At 41.2% G+C, this 19,647-nt stretch overlaps 1 protein-coding gene across 8 annotated transcripts in view; it reads left to right on the top strand.

Annotated features, from left to right (window-relative positions):
* The window catches only part of ARMH3 (armadillo like helical domain containing 3), a 169,716-nt gene that overhangs the window by 25,587 nt on the left and 124,482 nt on the right, over positions 1-19,647 (top strand). For 6 of the 8 annotated variants that reach the window (XM_049696927.1, XM_049696932.1, XM_049696929.1 and 3 more), the window contains 10 exons: positions 2,169-2,276; positions 6,327-6,419; positions 7,143-7,217; positions 7,302-7,388; positions 11,925-11,981; positions 13,896-13,939; positions 15,014-15,074; positions 16,927-16,973; positions 17,494-17,569; positions 19,254-19,347. In XM_049696927.1, the coding sequence (XP_049552884.1) occupies positions 2,169-2,276; positions 6,327-6,419; positions 7,143-7,217; positions 7,302-7,388; positions 11,925-11,981; positions 13,896-13,939; positions 15,014-15,074; positions 16,927-16,973; positions 17,494-17,569; positions 19,254-19,347 (742 nt within the window). The remainder of the gene's footprint in view (positions 1-2,168; positions 2,277-6,326; positions 6,420-7,142; positions 7,218-7,301; positions 7,389-11,924; positions 11,982-13,895; positions 13,940-15,013; positions 15,075-16,926; positions 16,974-17,493; positions 17,570-19,253; positions 19,348-19,647) is intronic. The other 2 variants (XM_049696930.1, XM_049696928.1) reach the window with 2 other exon arrangements.

Raw genomic sequence — 19,647 nt, 5'->3', positions numbered from 1 at the left:
TCCTGGTTAAACAAATTGACGCCTATAGTAGTTATCTTGTCCATTTTATGTGATCTAATGCCAAGGAGGATTGTTTGACACAATTTTTATTATTACTTGAGGACAGGAAGAGAGAGAGAGGAAACTCTGGCAAGGTTGATTAGTCTACAGCAAAAATCAGAAGACTTTCTTAATTAAATAAACAGTATTTTCTTAATGTGAGGTTTCAGAAGGTCCTTGACTCCCTGAAGTTACATGTAATATTTTATGTGTAAATGTACGTTATGTGTATATGAACATTTTTTTTGGAGAGAGGGCTTTTGTCAGATTCTCAAAAAGGTCTGCAACTCTAAAAACATTAAGAATCATTATTCTTTTTTTTTTTTGCGGTACACGGGCCTCTCACTGTTGTGGCCTCTCCCATTGCGGAGCGCAGGCTCCGGACGCGCAGCCTCCGCGGCCATGGCTCATAGGCCTAGCCGCTCCGCAGCATGTGGGATCTTCCCGGACCGGGGCATGAACCCGTGTCCCCTGCATCGGCAGGCGGACTCTCAACCACTGCGCCACCAGGGAAGCCCTAAGAATCACTATTCTTAATGCTAAGTGGCATGATCGTGAGGATTATTCATTATTCTTGAACTACATTCATTATTTCTTGAATTACTGTTACGTGCTAAGCATTGAGCTGGTGGGATACATTATAGGCTTCTTGAGGGCAAAGACAGTATTATTCAATACTTTGTTCCTAGTGTGTAGAACAGTGCCTGGCAAATAGCATTCTAGAAGTAAATTTTTTTGAATGAATGATGGGCAAAATTTCTAGAGTTTATAGTCTAGTAGCTCCAGTGTAGCCTAGATTGGGCTGAGTATTTAGGGTAGTGATTGACAAGCTTAGAATATGAAGAACTGATGACAGCATAAAGGATTTTGTTGGAACTTTTGGTAGATTGGGTTTAAGTTTCTAACTTACAAGTTGGACAGATCACTTTGTGAGCCCCAGTTTTCTCATCTGTAAAATGTAGAAATTACCTCTTGAGTTGATGCCCCAGAGAGAAGGACCATGTTTATCCTGTAGCTTTGTTAACCCTTGGACAGTAAATTCTACATTTCGAGCATCACAGTTGTAGTGACTCATTAATTGAAAGTTGAAATGAAAGTTGGAAATTGTACTTCCTGTAATTATAGTGGCTTACTGTGGGGGCATGAATTATAAACTGATTTTAGTCCAGTGAAAATAAATTGACATTAAGCCACTTGGTGACCCATAAAAATATAGTACATTTATTATAATACCTGATATTTATTGAGCTGTAACAAAGTTAAGTTCCAGGCACTATTCCAGGAACTTTAACAAAGTTCCAGGGAGTATTCTAAGTGCCTTACAGTATTAATTCACATAGCCATCACAACATCCCTATGAGGTTAATGCTATTATCATTCCCATTTTATAGCTGAGAAAAATAAGGCACTGAAAAGTTAACTAATTTGTCCAGGCTCACACAGCTAGTAAGTAGTGGATGGGGATTGTAATGAATTTTTAAGATTTGAGTTGATTGGTTGTTATCATATAGGGACCTCTATAGTTATTAAAAATGGTAAACTATTATGTAAATTCTAAAACTAATGTTAAATAAAGGAAAGCTCCACCAATCCCATGATTCAAACTCAAGAACTGTTTTTTATTTTTATTTTTTTGCGGTACGCGGGCCTCTCACTGCTGTGGCCTCTCCCATTGCGGAGCACAGGCTCTGGACATGCAGGCTCAGCGGCCATGGCTCACGGGCCCAGCCATTCCGCGGCATGTGGGATCTTCCCGTACCGGGGCACAAACCCGTGTCCCCTGCATCGGCAGGCGGACTCGCAACCACTGCACCACCAGGGAAGCCCCCTGTTTCTTATTTTTGAATATCACCTTCCAGTCTTTGTCTGCAGTGTAATTTTTAAAAAGTGGATGGCCAGAAAATAAAAAAAAGAGGATGACAACAGTTTCAGTTGCTGTTCCTCTTTTCATTTCTGGATTTTGCACATATTAAGACCCAGACTGTGTTTTGGAGCTCAGAGAATAGAGCAGTTGAATGTCAACTGTGTAAGGAGAAGGTTCTGAGGTTGCAGTGTGAAGCTACTGATCCAATGCCCTTTGCATTTTGAGACTTCCTTTCTAGAAAGAATTCTTTCTCTCATCTCTGCAGACCTTGTGTGCACTCATTCGAGGAGTCCATCAAAAAAATAAGTCTACCTCTGGGTTTGACATTATCAACATGCTGATGGGCTTTGACAAGGCGGAGCTGTGCATGAAGGTGAGACATAAGCTGTAGATGTGCCTGTGGATGTCTGCTTCTGACAGCTGTTCATGGATCATCTGCAGATAGTTAGATGCACTAGAAGATTTGGACTCAGACATAGATGATTGAATTTTTATTCTTTTTAATTTATTTTTGGCTGCATTGGGTTTTTGTTGCTGTGCGCTGGCTTTCTCTAGTTGCGGCCAGCGGGGGCTACTCTGTTGCGGCGCGCAGGCTTCTCATTGTGGTGGCTTCTCTTGTTGTGGAGCTTGGGTTCTAGGCATGCAGGCTTCAGTAGTTGCAGCACATGGGCTCAGTAGTTGCAGCTCATGGGCTCAGTAGTTGCAGCGTGTGGGCTGTAGGGCACACGGGCTTCAGTAGTTGTGGCTTGTGGGCTCCAGAGCACTGGCTCAGTAGTTGTGGCTCCTGGGCTCTAGAGCACAGGCTCAGTAGTTGTGGCACATGGGCTTAGTTGCTCCGCGGCCTGTGGGATCTTCCTGGAGTAGGGCTTGAACCCGTCTGCCCTGCATTGGTGGGCAGATTCTGAACCACTGCACCACCAGGGAAGTCCCTCATACGGTAATTCTATGTTTACATTTTGAGGAAATTCCAAACTGTTTTCCAAAGTGGCAGTACCATTTTACATTTTCCCCAGCAATGTGGGTATGTGTATGTGTGTGTGTGTGTGTGTGTGTATGAAATGTCTATTCAAATCCTTTGCCTGTTTGTACATTGAATTATTTGTCTTTTTATTGTTGAGTTGTAAGAGTTCTTTATATATTTTGGATACAAGTGCCTTATCAAATATCTGATTTGCAGTATTTGTCACTATCTTGAACGAATGTTGTTCATAATATGAACTTTGAAGAACCTGTCTTCTCTCATTCACTACATTTAAAATAAAGAAATCTGTATGCCAAAGAATCCTTATAGTGATTAGTTTATTTTTTAAAAGTTACAAATATGTGGGACTTCCCTGGTGGCGCAGTGGTTAAGAATCTGCCTGCCAACGCAGGGGACACGGGTTCGGTCCCTGGTCCAGGAAGATCCCACATGCCGCGGAGCAGCTAAGCCTGTGCACCACAACTACTGAGCCTGCGCTCTAGAGCCTGTGAGCCACAACTACTGAAGCCTGCATGCCTAGAGCTTGTGCTCCACAACAAGAGAAACCACTGCAATGAGAAGCCCGTGCACTGCAATGAAGAGTAGCCCCCACTCACTGCAACTAGAGAAAGCCCATGTGCAGCAATGAAGACCCAACGCAGCCACAAATAAATAAATAAATTTATTAAAATAAAAACGTTACGAATATGCAATTAGGAATACACAAAGATTTAGTACCTGGAGTCAGTTCCTTTTTTTTTTTTTTTAAAAGATGTTGGGGGTAGGAGTTTATTAATTTTATTAATTTATTTTTGCTGTGTTGGGTCTTCGTTTCTGTGTGAGGGCTTTCTCTAGTTGTGGCAAGCGGGGGCCAGTCTTCATCGTGGTGCGCGGGCCTCTCACTCTCACAGCCTCTCTTGTTGCGGAGCACAGGCTCCAGATGCGCAGGCTCAGTAGTTGTGGCTCACAGGCCTAGTTGCTCCGCGCTAGTGAGATCCTCCCAGACCAGGGCTCGAACCCATGTCCCCTGCATTAGCAGGCAGATTCTCAACCATTGCGCCACCAGGGAAGCCCTGGAGTTAGTTTTTAATTCTAACCTTTTACAGTCTATATATATATATATATATATATATATATATATATATATATATAGTAAAATCCGTAATATCTTTTTCATTCTTACAGTTTTCACTACTGTCTATATACTGCTGATTACTAAGTCTCTATCTTTAGCCTTAATTCCTCCTGAGTCTCAGACCTGTTCTCTTTAAGCACTTGCTGAATATACCCACTTACACATACCTAAGTACCTCTTGTTTGGCATATCCAAAATGGAACTCATTGTTTTCTATACTTCTGTTCTTCCTCATTCATTCTGTGTCAGAATGGGGATACCTGTCTTCCCAGTTCCCCAAGCCAAAGACCTGAGAGTCACCCTTGACTCTTTCCTATCCCTCATCTTTCATAGCCAGACTATCACCATGTTCAGCTAATTTTACCTCAGCTCATACTTCTCATATCTGTTTTTTTCTATTTTTCCTCTACTGCCAAAGTCCCCATTATCCCTGAACTATTGCAGTGATGCCTTCATTCTTTTGACAAACATTTGTTATGCTCCTCTGTGCCAGGCATCGGGGATACAGAGGCAAATAAGACATGGCAACCCTCCTCAGAAAATTGATAGGTTAGTCTTCTTTTGTCTCCCTCTCTCCAGCCTTACCATCTTTAAATCTGTCATCCACGCTGACAGCAGAGTGATGTAACTTAACACTCAAATCTTTCTTGCTTAAAACCCTTCATTAGTTTCCTATCACTAAAAGGATAAAGACCAAGCTCCCTCATTAGCTGTATAAAACTTTTATGATCTTCTTTCTATTTATTTCTCAAATCGCATCTCTCATCACTGTGCCTCACTCTTTATACTTCTATAATAACAAACTGCCTGTATTCCAACTGCATGTCCAGGGCCATTTCATTCTTCATGTGTCTTTGATCATGCTAATGCCTGTCTAGAATTCCTTTCCTCCTCAAGTTTCAATTAATTCCTACTGATTTTTCAAAATACAGCCTGTCCCTGAGGAGTCCTGGAATAGGTAACTTCTGAGCTAATTCCCTTCCTCCATATATATTACTGTCATAGTAACCATTAAACTGTTTATTTGTTTTTCTCTCCTGTTAGACTAAAAACATCTTGAGAGCAAGGGTCATTGTCTTATTTTTTTCTTATTTTCTTTGAAAGCACAATATTTAGCGTATAGTAGACTCTTACTACATATTTGTTGAATTGACCTGAAGTAGCTTATTTTGAACCTTCACTTGACCTTCCAGCACACTAAATCCTTTTTTTTTAAGATTTATTTATTATTTATTTATTTATTTAATTTATTTTTGGCTGTGTTGGGTCTCAGTTGCAGCATACGGGATCTTCGTTGAAGCATGTGGGATCTTTCATTGCGGTGCACAGGCTTCTCTCTAGTTGTGGCCTGCGGGTTTTCTCTCTCTAGTTGTGGCGCGCAGGCTCCAGAGCGCGTGGGCTCTGTAGTTTGCGGCACACGGGCTCTCTCACTGAGGTGCGAGAGCTCAGTAGTTGTGGCGTGCAGGCTTAGTTGCCCCATGGCACGTGGGGTATTAGTTCCCTGACCAGGGATCGAACCAGCGTCCCCTGCATTGTAAGGTGGATTCTTTACCACTGAACCACCAGGGATGTCCCGCTAACTCCTTATTCTCCATTCATTTTCCTCCTTTATTTAATGTAAAATATTTCTTTTTTTCTTCCTTGTAGTATCTAAAGGTTTCATCTTTTGACTACATTGGATAAAACAGTTGGTTGTTAGTACAAGTGTTAAACTCTAATCACATTGTCTAGTAGAAGCGACAAGGATGGATATGAGCTAGCTTTGTTGGATAGTGCATATGGCCAGTGAACAGCTAGTAGTGATGTTATCTCTCTGTTGTTTGTTCAGTGTGCCTGCATCAAGTGATATGCTTTCTTATCAAATAATGAAACATATCTAGCTGTTTAACCATTATTATTAACCTTTAACTTAATCATTTGTTTAATTTATTATTTAAAATTTGTTTAATAGAATTTAATTTTATTTAGTTTATTATTTATTGTTTTTAATTTGTATATTATTTAACTGTTATTAATCTTTTAAAAAATTTCATTCTAATCTGAAGGTTTATATGAGGGTGATAGGCTGCAAACATTCATTTACTGGAATAGTAAATTCTTTATTTTTCTGTGTGGTTGTTCTAAGGCATTTTTCCCAAATAGCTAGACTTAGTTAGAAGTCTTCCTTTTTTATGTCTAGTCTTGCAAGGCCTAGGCCTAAGGGAATGATATGGTTGCTTCATTTTATTTTATTCACATTACCCTACATAACGTAACCCTGAGTTTGACAAAGACATGGTGGAGATGTTCTTTGATATGGTTTAATACTTAATGGTTCTCTTTCTCAGAACTTGATGGAGAGTTTGGATTCATTGCTTTGTGCAGAAGGTTCTGAAAGTCTAAAGAGCTTATGTCTGAAACTTCTCCTCTGCTTAGTGACTGTAAGTAACTTACCTATATGTTTCTTTGTCAAGGGTGTAAATTGACAGCAGGGGCAAATTTGAATTCTTGAGCCCAAAGTTAGAAAGGAAAAGAGAAAAAAAATCTCTACTGGGCCATTACATCACTCTGTTGTGTTTGTGTAGAAGGAAGTTATTTGTATGGGTTTTCGCTTCCTAGAAGTTGCTCTTTGGAGCAACTGCTGACATTTTTAACCTGTACCAGTCTGGATTGTTAGATTTTGCCCTTCATCAGGTCTCATTTGGAAACAGTTTTTGTGATTCTGAATATTTTTATTTGTTCTGACTTTGATTTTATAGCTGGAAGCTGGCCTGTACCTTCTAGTGGGAGGAGGGTAGGGTATTATTCATTTACTTCAGGTGGTTTCCTTTCCCTGCCACTGCTTGAAGACTTCTGGATCATAAAGTTCTTCCTGTGCATCTGGGGAATGAAACCCAAGAAACTGTTAGGCAAATGCTTTTGTGAGGGTATGAGAGAAACAAGGAGAAGTTCAAAGATTTAGGAAGTTTTAATTTGCTAATTTCTTACCCTTCTAGTGTCTTGTCTGTTCAGGCTCAGGTGGCTTTGGGAGTGCTTTAAGATCTGCTAAGTATCTAGTAGAATGTTTTAATATTTCTGTTTCTCTTAGATACTAGGTGAGGAGATATACATGAGATATCAGAGTGTCTTAGTATAGACTTTAAATAGCCTTTTATTATATTCAGGTGACAGATAACATCAGCCAGAACACTATCCTGGAGTATGTAATGATCAACAGCATATTTGAAGCAATTTTACAGGTAGGTCAGTTCCCTTGTCACCTCTTTCTTTTTTGGGTAAACCACCTCCTCAAGCACTCTCACCATTTCTGGTTCTGGTTACAGATACTCTCCCACCCGCCAAGTCGTAGGGAACATGGGTATGATGCCGTAGTCCTCTTGGCTTTGCTGGTGAACTACAGAAAATATGAGGTAAGTGGGTCCCTTAATGGAGAGCTGTTACCTTTCTACAATCTTCCTAAATGTGGCCACTCCTAGAGGATTTTGCTTAATGTAGAAGACATGTTCTTGGTAAATGGTTTATAGATTAATTTTGATAAACCAATTCTAGAAGTCCTATGTTAGATGCCTGCGGTAGAGGATATAGCTGTTTAAAGGAATCCTGTGGTGTAACTTCTAAAAAAGTGAGTAAATCTCTCTTAATGTAATGGTTCCCAAACCCAGCTTGTCATTAGAATCACCTAGTTATCTTTTAAAAAATATTTATTTATTTATTTGGCTGCGTCATGTCTTAGTTACGGCACACGGGATCTTCATTGTGGCGTGCAGGCTTTTCTAGTTGCGGTGTGCAGGGGCTACTCTTTGTTGCGGTGGCTTCTCTTGCTGTGGAGCATGAGCTCTAGGCGTGCAGGCTTCAGTAGTTGTGGCTCGCGGGCTTCAGTAGTCGTGGCTTGTGGGCTTAGTTGCTCCGCGGCATGTGGGATCTTCCCGGACTAGGGATCGAACTCGTGTCCCCTGCATTGGCAGGCAGGCAGCCAGCCACTGCGCCACCAAGCAAGTCCCTCAGTAGTTACTTTTTAAAAAGAAGATATTTCTGGGCCTTACTCTTTATATTATTTATTTATTTACTTATTTGTCTGTGCTGTGTGGCATGTGGGATCTTAGGTCCCTGACCAGGGGTCGAACCCATGCCCCCTGCAGTGGAAGCACAGAGTCTTAACCACTGGACCGTCAGGAAAGTCCCTGGGCCTTACTCTTTACACACCAAATCAGAATCTCTTAGGGGGTGAGACCTAGATATCTTTCTTTTTTTTTTAATATCTCCTTTTGAACGTGATGATCAGCCAGGATTGGGAACCACTGACCTAATGCATCTATTTTGAAATATTGGACTTATATATTGGATTTCTGCAATGCAATCAATCCACTTGTATAAATATCAACTGTTGGTTTGGGGGCTCTTTCTGATTTTGATGGGAGTTGAAGACAGAGCCTTATCCATATTAATTCTGGAGTTCTTTTTGCCTCTGAATTAGTCAGGGATAGATTTATAGGTTTTGAGATAAAGAGGTGAACTCAGAGATTTATACTTGGATTGGTGCATCTACTTGATTCCCCTCAAAAGGTAGAATACACAGAAAAAGAAGGGGGCCACTTAGGGAAGACCAGGGACCTCACTGGGGATTGCTTTGTAGGAATAGGGAGCACTTGGCACTGGGTCCTGGACACTAGGAGTACTTTACTGAACCCAGAAGTCAGGAGCTGCATTGAGGCAACTTGACTTTCTTCATTTAATAAGTAGCAATACTATGAGAAATGGGCCAGCTGGAGGGAATGTTTTCATTTTTGAGCTTCTGGATCTTCACTTAGTGATTTTTGATATGATTACTAGCCAGGTCAAAAGTGATGGGTAACATAAAATATGGAGCTTATTCTTATAAATAGGGATATGAAAGAAAGGCTGGCTGTGAGAAAGGAATACTTAAAGAGGGACTGGAATATGTGGAGCAATGTTAACGTGTTATAAATCCCAGGAGTTGATCGCTTTCATTGTCTTGGAGGAACTGACAAATGGTGTACAGAGCTACTAATAAATAAGTAATTTATCACCAACACCTGTTTTGCTGGTGCTCTGGAAGGGCAGGCATGGTAGCCATTTTGACCTCTGTCATGTGTAATAGCCTCTGGGGCCTTATTACAACAGCAGGAAAAATAGCTGAGGAAAAATGCTGAAGGTAGTTAAAGCGAGTTATGTGTGAAAGGAAAGAGCCATCATCAGTAATGAATATTTTTGGAACATTCTGCTGGATGTAGGCCACTCTGAGGCAATGGCTTGGCTTCTCTAAATGTGAACTGAGCCCTAGTTCAGCCCAGTAAGACTTTCTGAAATGTCAGCCTGAAAAATTGGACATGGCCAAGGAACTGGAGAAAATCATATTTCTTGAGTGGGGTATGCATCTCTAGTCTGTCAGAAACCCCAGAAGAATTAATACAGTAGGTGAGGGCAAGCTGGTAGGCATAATTTATCTGGGCTTTGCAGCTTTTGATATAAGTCAATCACCAGAAACCATTAAGGAAACCTGGTGACCATGGAGCAGGAAGGTTTTTGATAGGAGCATGAGGAATTCCAGATGAACATAGCAAAACCAAAAGCTGGTGAAGTTTTATGCAAAATACAAGAGGGTGTGCTAGGGGGAACAACATTCTAGTTACCACCACAATCGATCCCATGACCAGTGGGGTAAGTTGTAACCTTTCCAGAAAGGTGCAGAGAGCACCAGAGAGGCTTGGTGTCCAGCTAAACACAGAGAAGAGAGATTAGGTGTTGGACTTAAGGAATGGAAGTAGTTCTTGCTCACTTCAAATAATGCATTCCATTTTAGTAATTTCATCTCAAGAGATAGAGGAGGCCAAAAAAAAAAAAAGGTCTAGGGAAGAGCAATGAAATTTGTTAAGTATGGTTTAGATCAAGTAAAGGCTGGACCCTATTAGAGTGATTCTGTGAAGGCTGACTGAGTGTGTAATCCTGTCTTGCTGATGAAAAGTAGATTGCCTTGAGTTTTAAAACATGACCACAACAGGTATATAGTGTTAAGGAAAATCAGTGTCTGACAGAATAGAAATTTTCACAGCATTAAGATCTTGGCCTTCTGGGTTGGCCAGGTCTTCTGAGATGAAGTGACTCAGCCCCCAACTGCTGCCCTGAACATGATGTTTCCCAGAAATTACAAAATTGTTTATTATGTCTGGTTGTAAGTTGTTCCTTCTCTTTTTCTTTCTCTCTTTTTTCCCTACAGATCTTCCTTTGACTGTGATAAAAATGTCAAAGGAAAAAAAATATAGCTACCAATAATCGAGCCCTTATCATATGCCAGATACTGTGCTAAGGATTTTACTTGATTTAAGTCTCATAGCAACCCCAAGGAAGAAAACATTTTTCCCCATTTTACAGATGAGAAAATGGAGCTTAGGTTTATTAACGTGCCTAACTTGTCACAATAAGTCGAGGATCTAGAACTCAAATCCTTGATTTTAGCCACCTTGCCTTTTCCTCAACTGTTGCTAATGCATAGGCTGTTCTTGGTAATCAGATGGTCCTTATTATTACTTAAGACAGTCTACTTTTGGGAAGGTGATAACTAGGACTTTTCAAAAATTGTGCCAAGAGACAGTGGCCTGTTCTTTCTACTGTTGTTTTCATTTGATGGCATCTCAAGGTCAGCCTACTGCTGATTTTCAGTTCCAAGGATCCACTTGCTTTGGACGTTGTCTGAAGTCTGTAGCGTCAGCAGGATTTGACTGTTAAGTTATAGGAAGAAGTATTGAGAGCCTTCCTCTGTCAGATCAAGTAACGAATGGAGTGAGTTTTACCTCCTTGAATTGTATTGTAGAAAACCTTGTAAACATTTGGGCTGTTAAAAAAACAAAGCTTCTCCTTCTCTATTCCCAGTTAGCATTCGAAAGATGCCCTCAGAAACTTGATTAATAAAGTCTGTGGGGTGGGGGGGGGTTAACCTTTCAGTTGGGTTTCCAAGCTTCTCAGTAATGTTTTCTTGGTTGCTGTAAGAACTGCCAATCTGAGAACTATTGTTTCTAGCTTCCCCTGGGTTAGAATTGGTGCCTGATCTGTAGTAGGTCTTTCCTCACATACTACGCAGGGGTTGTTTTCAAGGTGAGCACGTCATTGGTTCTCATCCCACTGGTAGGAGATGGCCCAGTTGCTTAATGAGTTTAAATATATATATATTTCCATATGCTGCCCAGCTGAGATTGAATCTGGAAAAACTCAAGAAATCTTCCAATATTTTAAGTGATGGGACAATCATTAAATCCCAGTGTCCTGACCAGATTGTAGTTTGGGTAATTACATCTTTTTTTTTCAGTTCCCCTGCAGTGTTATTTGGGTATTGGATCTATAAATGGCCTCTCTGGCTGTTAAGCAGCTGCCACTTTCCACCCCCAAGGTGGCTTTGTTTTACGGGTGGGTGAATCAGTCCTTGGATATAGTTTGTGGAATGGTTAGGGAGCCTTTGGGATGAGTGTAAGTTAGCAACTTATAAATTTGTGCCTTATGGCAAGGGAGCTTTTATGCACCCCAAAAGACAGCTGTCCCTATAGACTCAGTAAATTATTGGCAAGATAGGACAAAGTGAGTGTTGTGGAGCGTTCACTTACTTCTTAGAAACAAATAAGAGGGAAAGATGGGAGAAGTGGCAGACATAGGCCTGAGCTGATTCAGTCTAGAGGAAAATGTGGGTAGAACAGAAGTGTGTGTGTGTGTGTGTGTGTGTGTGTGTGTATCTGTGCATGCTTGGTGAATGCCCATGCACACTGAGAGATTTACTGGAAATGGAGGAAGTCACCTGGCAAGATAGTTGGGCATAGGTATTAGGAGCATCACTCTAGAGAGAGCACCTTATGGAAGCATTTTTGTGAACACTTTGTTAAATAGCTAATGGGTTCTTAACTAGGTCACACTCACCTGGAGTCTCTTCTCTTGTTTAATAGTCTGTGAATCCTTATATTGTGAAGCTGTCTATTGTGGATGATGAAGCCACGCTCAATGTGAGTATCTGGATCCTTGTGTATTGTTTTAATTACTTGCCTTTGGTGGCCTTACTTTTAGTAGATATTTAGAACAGAGAGTAGAGAGCTAGTGTGTTAATTTCATCTGGCTATAAAGAGGGAATAGGTATTTCTTTTTAGAGCATCAGTGCTACTGTCTTACTGTTTTCTATTTTCTCATCATGGAAGGAAGGTGTGAGGGGATATTTGCTTGCTAGTCATGATGAAATGGTCAGTTATATTTCATGTTGTAGTGTGCTGAGGTTGATTATCCTACAGAGTCAAGAAGTTACATTTCCAAGAATAAGATTTAGATGGTATATCAAATCACCATGATGTACACTTTAAATATCTTACAATTTTGTGTGTCACTTATACCTCAATAAAGCTGAAATTAAAAAAAAGAAAAGCTTAGATGACTCAATGTTGTGAGATTTCTTCTTGTAGAACCATCCAGATTATATTTATAGCCTGCCTTGGTGAAGCTGAAACATGGAGGACGATATATATCTGCTACGTATATCCATGGAGGTTTGGGAAATAACATCTGATCTCTGAATATAGGGAGGAAGAAGATGACCAGGTGTCTGGCTTTATTCTCTTTCCATCTTGCCCTCTTCATTCTTCTAATTTCTCTTCTGAAAAAAAAGCACACATGATTCATCCTTGTGGCCTTAATTGATCTTTGTGATACGCTTAGCAGTTTCTAGGGGGAAAGTTAATAAATTGATATTTATTGGATGCTTCTTCCCATTACATTCCTGTTTTCCTGTGGCCTGAGAGTAGCTTGTCTTTGTTTTTAAAAATAAATTTATTTATTTATTTATTGTAGGCTGCATTGGGTCTTCGTTGCTGCGCACGGGCCTTCTCTAGTTGCCGTGAGCAGGGGCTGCTCTTCGTTGTGGTTGCGCGGGCTTCTCACTGCGGTGGTTTCTCTTGTTGTGGAGCACGGGCTCTAGGCGTGCAGGCTTCAGTAGTTGTGGCATGCAGGCTCAGTAGTTGTGGCTCGCGGGCTCCAGAACACAGGCTCAGTAGTTGTGGCGCATGGGCTTAGTTGCTCCGCGGCATGTGGGATCTTCCGGGACCAGGGCTCGAACCTGTGTCCCCTGCATTGGCAGACGGATTCTTTTTTTTTTTTTTTAATCAATGTTGGGGAAGCAATGACAGGTTCTTCATTTTTTTTTTTAAATTAATTATTTAATTTTACTTTTGGCTGCGTTGGGTTTTCGTTGCTGCACCCAGCCTTTCTCTAACTGTGGTGAGCTGGGGCTACTCTTCGTTGCGGTGTGCAGGCTTCTCATTGTGGTGGCTTGTCTTGTTGCGGAGCATGGGCTCTAGGTGTGCGGGCTTCAGTAGTTGGGGCTCATGGGCTCTAGAGCACAGGCTCAGTAGTTGTGGCGCATGGGCTTAGTTGCTCTGCAACATGTGGGATCTTCTTGGACCAGGGCTCGAACCCATGTCGCCCGCATTGGCAGGCGGATTCTTAACCACTGCGCCACCAGGGAAGTCCCTGCACCTTCATTTAATGTGGGACTCGTCACTTTTATTATGGGTTGTCTTAGAGACATTCGAGAGCTTTTTGTTTGAAGATTCTAACTCACTCTTTTCTTTTGAGGTGAAAATTATCCCAGTGAAATTGTCAGTGGTCTGAGCTGGTCTGTTTCATCCCTTGTTACTCTATTTTAATTGTATCTGGAACCCTTAAGTAAGATAATTAGATCAGAAAAATCTTTCCAAAGAAGTTCCTTTTGATCCTTTGACAATGTCTCTCAGAATTCCTGTCCTTGTTGCCTACTTTCAGGTAGAACTTCTTGGGCTTGGACCATGGCACTGTAATTAGTGTTTTCTGTGGTCTAGTCATAGTATCACCAACAGCCCCTTATTTCACCTGTGCTATCTTTTTTTTCTCTCTAGGGAATGGGGCTTGTGATTGCTCAAGCTTTATCTGAGTATAACAGGTAAGTCCACCTTTCCAGAAGGGAAGGGTCTAATTTTCGTTTGAATTGGTTGAGTAGGAAACAGGTTTGTTAAGAGTTCTTGGGTGAACGTCTCTTACCTATCCTAGAAGAGTATTTAGAGGTACAGCTGCTGGCAGATGCATTTGTTCTAGCTGGGCTTGATGGCTTTAGCAGCAGTTGTTTTTAACACTGGGGAGAAGTAGCCACCATGTTAGTGTCCATCTTTTGTTTAAGCAACTCTTACATTCAAACATTCTTATGCAACCTTTGGTATTTTATTGCAGAGCATTTTAACTAGTTTTCCAGCCATAAGCAGGCTCTTCCATTTAGCCCAATGTATCATATAAATACCGTTTTCTATGTAAAAAAGGTTGTGAAACACTGCTTTTTGTATGCTTAAAAAAAAGAAAAGAAAGCACTGAATTAGTTCTAGTTTGACAGATACTTCTTTTTCATCAGTAATCAACTGCAGCTTCCTACAGTCCCTGTCTGTTCTGGGGGCTCTTTTCATTGATGCTTGCTTTCCCTCTTGCTGGGGATGGGGAAGGATTTGGTATTCAGTGAATGGAAACCAGAAGTGTATCTAATCCTGGCAAGGACCAGGCAGGATCTTTCTTACTCCTTTCCAGACTTTGCTTATACACGATTGGGTATTGGGATTTCAAATCTGTCCCATCTCCACAAATAGTTTAGCTCACAGATTTCCCTCCTTTTCCTTCAAAAACAAACAAGATTTTCACTGTTACAGCCTTAATTTTACTGTCACACTTTTCAAGTAATAGTCTGTTTGGGAAATAACTGGATCAGCCATATGTTAGAGCAGTTTCACACTTTTGCAGCTTGCTTTCTAAGACTCTCCCGAAGTAGCTGGGCATTTTGGTACACGCTACCTCAAGAGCAGATGGGTGCCTCTTAGCTTGCAGGGGAAACTGCAGTGGCTGGGTTGTCATAACGCTTTTGTTTTTTGGAGTCAGTGAATTCTGCGAGTGAGCTGCTCTGATTACCACTTGGTATGCCAAGGACAAAGACACGTGATAAATAATACTAAAGTTGAATTTAGTTATTTTTGTTCAGGCAGTATAAAGACAAGGAAGAAGAACACCAAGGCGGTTTTTTCTCTGCTTTAACAAATATGGTAAGTCCTACTTGTTTTTTCTCTCCTGCTCAGAAATATATGAGATCTGCAGGGGTAGACAAATTTAGACTCAGAAGTTTATTTTATTTTATTTTTTGCGGTACGCGGGCCTCTCACTCTTGTGGCCTCTCCCGTTGTGGAGCACAGGCTCCGGATGCACAGGCTTAGCGGCCATGGCTCACGGGCCCAGCTGCTCCGTGGCATGTGGGATCTTCCCGGACCGGGGCACGAACCCGTGTCCCCTACATCGGCAGGCGGACTCTCAACCACTGCGCCACCAGGGAAGCCCCAGAAGTTTATTTTTATTTTTTTTTCTAATATTTGTTTATTTGGCTGCCCTGGGTCTTAGTTGTGGCATGCAGGCTCTAGTTTCCTGACCAGGGATTGAACCCGGGCCCCCTGCATTGGGAGCATGGAGTCTTAATCACTGGACCACCAGGGTTAGAATTTTTTTTTTTTCCAATTAATCAATTCAATTTTTTAAAGACAACAAAAACAAAAAAAGCGTTCATATTAAGCCAGACTTTTGCTTCCTAAAGAGTTGGCTCTGTTTGAGGACTGATGCTATGGAACACAGAATAGGAGGATTTAGATCCAAGTCCAACCCTGAGTGATCCTTGGCTGTCTGCAGTGGCCCCTTCATCTCTTGTAGTTGGTCCTGGATTCGAGGGATTGGTGCAGTGATCTGAGCCACTCATCTAAAGGCTTAAGGTCTGGGCTGAGAGGTCCATAGTTTAGGAAAGTTATTGGTTCAGTTTGCAAGACTCCTGAGCAAGGTATCTCAACCTTAGCACGATAGGCATTTTAGGCCAGATAATCTGGGACTGATTTTTAAGATATAAATCTAGGAGTCTTGGAACTTAGATTCAGAAAGTCTGTCTTCTTGGGCATTAGTATTCAAGTAATCAGCCCTAGAGCAAGACAGATTTTGAGTTCATTGCAAGAAACAGCAGTCCCCCCATCTTGTCCCCCAAAAGGCAACTTTTCCCCCACATTATCTATGCCTTCTTCGTTCTCAGAGCCTACTGTCAAGGAAAGGACTTGATAAACTCTTTAACTCTGAAGCACAAATGGATAATCCCTCAGATGTCAGAGCAGTGTGAGTGCTGTATTGGTGTTTGATTAGATGAATTAGATATAATTATATTGCTCCCAGGGACCTTTGCCTTCTAGCCAAGAAGAAAAGGTTTTCTACCAAATAAATGAAGCTCCAGCTGCATGGTTTTGGGCATCAATAAGTAGGTGGAAAAGGTATTCTTAGATGGATGGGCATCTATCTCAGTGCCTCTGATATCACACATATTGGAGGCAATCTACTCCATTTACTTATTCAACTGCCCTAGCTAGGTCACAAACAAAAGGTTTTATGATGTAAAAGATGGACGGTAGGTTTCATTTAGACAGTTCTGGTCTGAAACCCGGATATTCCCCCAAAGATGGCTCTGTGTTGGATGAACAGCCTGCTTTCCTTGTTCTTTGTGAGTTAGTTCCTGACTTCAAATAAGCAAATTCAAGGGCAGATGCAAAGTGATGAGGATGTTTAGGTTGCCGTTTACTTGTTGTCAGTGGTTACTAAACTTATGCATTAAAAAGGAGAGCTGGACAAAAGTAGTGGGATTGTTTTTTTGCTTTTTAAAGTCCCTTTAAGTAAAGACAAGTTAGGGGAGCTCTCATTGTTTCATTTATTACTTATGATTATTTTAAGATCTTCAAAGTGAACTGGTTTTGTTGTGTGTGACTGGTGGGCCAGGGTTCCAAGCAGCTTGTTTTTTGACTGATTAAAGGCTTGTAGGCACAGAGCACCTCTCACGTTTCCCTGCTATAACTCTGCAATTCCCCTTTTCTTCCACAGGTGGGCAGCATGTTCATAGCAGATGCCCATGAGAAAATCTCAGTGCAGTAAGTGGCTGACGTCCTTGTGTGGTGACTTGAACATCAGTGTGGGCTCTCACTGGATATGAAAGTGTGAAACGTTACCTCTGCTAATCTTTTATAGATTCAAACTTTTTTGGTGATTTATCAACTGTTTCTTGAGTTTTAAACAATAATGGAACCTTAGAAAACTCTGCTTCAGTCACATGTAACGAGCCCCAAGAAGCTGAAAAAACGGTTCCCAGCTGTCTCTGGAATGAAATGAAAGAGGGCTTGGTGTCTGAGCCAGTTAAAGACTTAACTGGATTGGGGTGGAAGAGCGAGAGGGGGAAATAGTGAATGAAGTAGATAAGAACTAGTTCTAAGGAATTAAAGTTAAAGCTCTGACTGTATACCCTTTACATAAGCCCCAAAAGGAAATAAAGGGAGCATTAGAAACTCAAAGGGATTTATAGTGAGGAGCTGGAGTGAAATCTTACCTTGAGGGTTATACTCTTTTAACTTCTTCATTATAAGAGACTCTCCAATTTGTTCTCTTTTTCTTTAGAACCAACGAGGCCATCCTTCTGGCACTTTACGAAGCTGTTCATTTAAATCGGAACTTTATCACAGTGTTAGCCCAGGTTGGTTATGTTAAAAACTTCAATTCTTTTTCTCCCTGAATTTCATACATGGCTGTGCCGTGTAAACCCTACTTTGCATTGGTGAGTGGTAGTTATAAAGAGTTGCCTCAGTTGCCTTTGCTTCATGCTCTCCTCAAATATGTATGTTTCCATCTGGTGCTGAAATGGATCTGATAACATGCAAAGTTAATGGTCTTGACCAGTTTACTGATTCAGCTAAACAAATGAGATGAGATTACTGCATTTTGCTCACCGGAAATCCCTTGGTATTATCTGCCCATATGGATTTTTATAACAGGCTTTCTGCTTTCTAAACCTCTGTGGAATTACAACCGGAGATAAAATAGGCCACGTCACTTATCTTATTATCTTACCCATGTCCAAAGAAGAAGAGTACAAAATATCTTATGCAGCGTAAGGTTAGCTGTTAACCAAAAAAAAGAAAAAAAGTTTACAAATATTGAAAGCAGAAAGTCATAGAATCCTGAGTGCTGGATCACTTGCCTAAGGGATAGCCTCGGTAGTTGGTACAGAAGGGAACTTAAATAGGTTGAAAACTTGAGTGATGCTCATGAAAGCTGTCTTAACAAATTGATAAAGTGTTTTTATTTTAAAGCCAGACTGTTTAAAATATGTATGAAGGTTTCTTTTACAGGAAAGTTTGCTTATGCTTTTTTCTCAAAGGGCAGATGTGTATGGGATCCACTGAGTTTCAGTAACAAAAAAAATAAGGTCAAAAAGCAGTGTGCTGCTTTGAGGGTCTGGCTAAGAGGGACTTATCATTTTTCATGACTGATAACATGAGACTTTACCCACTATTCTCAGGGTGTTCCTTGTCTGCTTTTTGAATTCTGTAACTGATTTTAAAGGAAGAAGTGAGATGGGTAAAATCTGGTAAAGTTGTTGGGGAAGAGAAGGGAGTAGCCACCACTCAGCCCAATTTTCAAGAGCTGATGTGGCAGGGATGGCTAAGGAAGGTAAGGGAAAGAGGAGTTATCTGTTTTGGTCCCCAGTGGATGTCTCACCCATGTCTCTGCCTCCCAGCCCCACACGCTCTTGTTTGTTGTGAAATGGGAAGGCTGCCCTCTGCATAGCTCTTTTTATAGTACCTGTTATCTCCTTGGCTCACCTGCATTTATTAGTCAACTATGTGGTCATTAGAACAGTCTGTAGATATGTTTTAGGTTGATCTGATAAGAATAGTCCCTTCTCAGATAGGTTCAAATAGGACAGCAAGTGCCCTTTTGTGTGTGTGTGGAATAATTCTGTGTTTTTTTGTTTTGTTTTGTTTTTTACATGGGCCTCTCACTGTTGCGGCCTCTCCTGTTGCAGAGCACAGGCTCCAGACCGGGGCACCAACCCTTATCCCCTGCATGAGCAGGCGGACTCTCAACCACTGTGCCACCAGGGAAGCCCCTATCCCAGTTTTTTATTCATATGGTTCTGCAGAAAAACTTATGTAATGGGAACTTAGTTGCTTAAAGAAAACTAGCCTGCAGAGCTTCTCATTAGAGTTTAGCAAGCATCGACAGTAATCAGGTACTCATAGGAACTAAATGTAGAAGCAGTCCCTCCTCAGTGAGCTTTCTGTCTAATTATGAGGCCAGGAATACCAGAAAGGATAAGCAGAGGATACCCAGAACTGGATTTTCTCTTTCTTACCCTTATCTGTGCTCTCGTTCAGAGTCATCCAGAAATGGGCTTGGTGACAACCCCCGTCGGCCCTGCTCCAGCAACCCCAGCCACACCACTGGGGACCACGCCGCCCTCCTCTGATGGTAAGTCCACCATCTCCTTTGTTTTCTTGACGAATATGATCTTGAAACTTCAGGGGTGAGCATAGTTCTTTTGTTTTTTTTGTTTTTTTTAACAAAAAGCACAATTGTTAATTCTTTTGCTTAAGAAATTATCTGAAGAACTGTCCTTCAGGATTCATGAAGCTCCAAAGAAAAGTCTGGAAAAGAGAGTCAAATGCTTTTTTCTGTAAAGAAGCTATATAACTCCAGCTTGTCCTCCTCAGGGAATGGCTGTAGAATCATGGAATGCTAGATTTAAAAGGGAGCTCAGAGGTCAGTGAT

This window comes from Orcinus orca, chromosome 14, assembly GCF_937001465.1.
Source record: "Orcinus orca chromosome 14, mOrcOrc1.1, whole genome shotgun sequence".
NCBI lineage: Eukaryota > Metazoa > Chordata > Mammalia > Artiodactyla > Delphinidae > Orcinus > Orcinus orca.
Note: the sequence above shows the minus strand (reverse complement) of the source record. Positions and strands in the feature narration are given on the sequence as shown.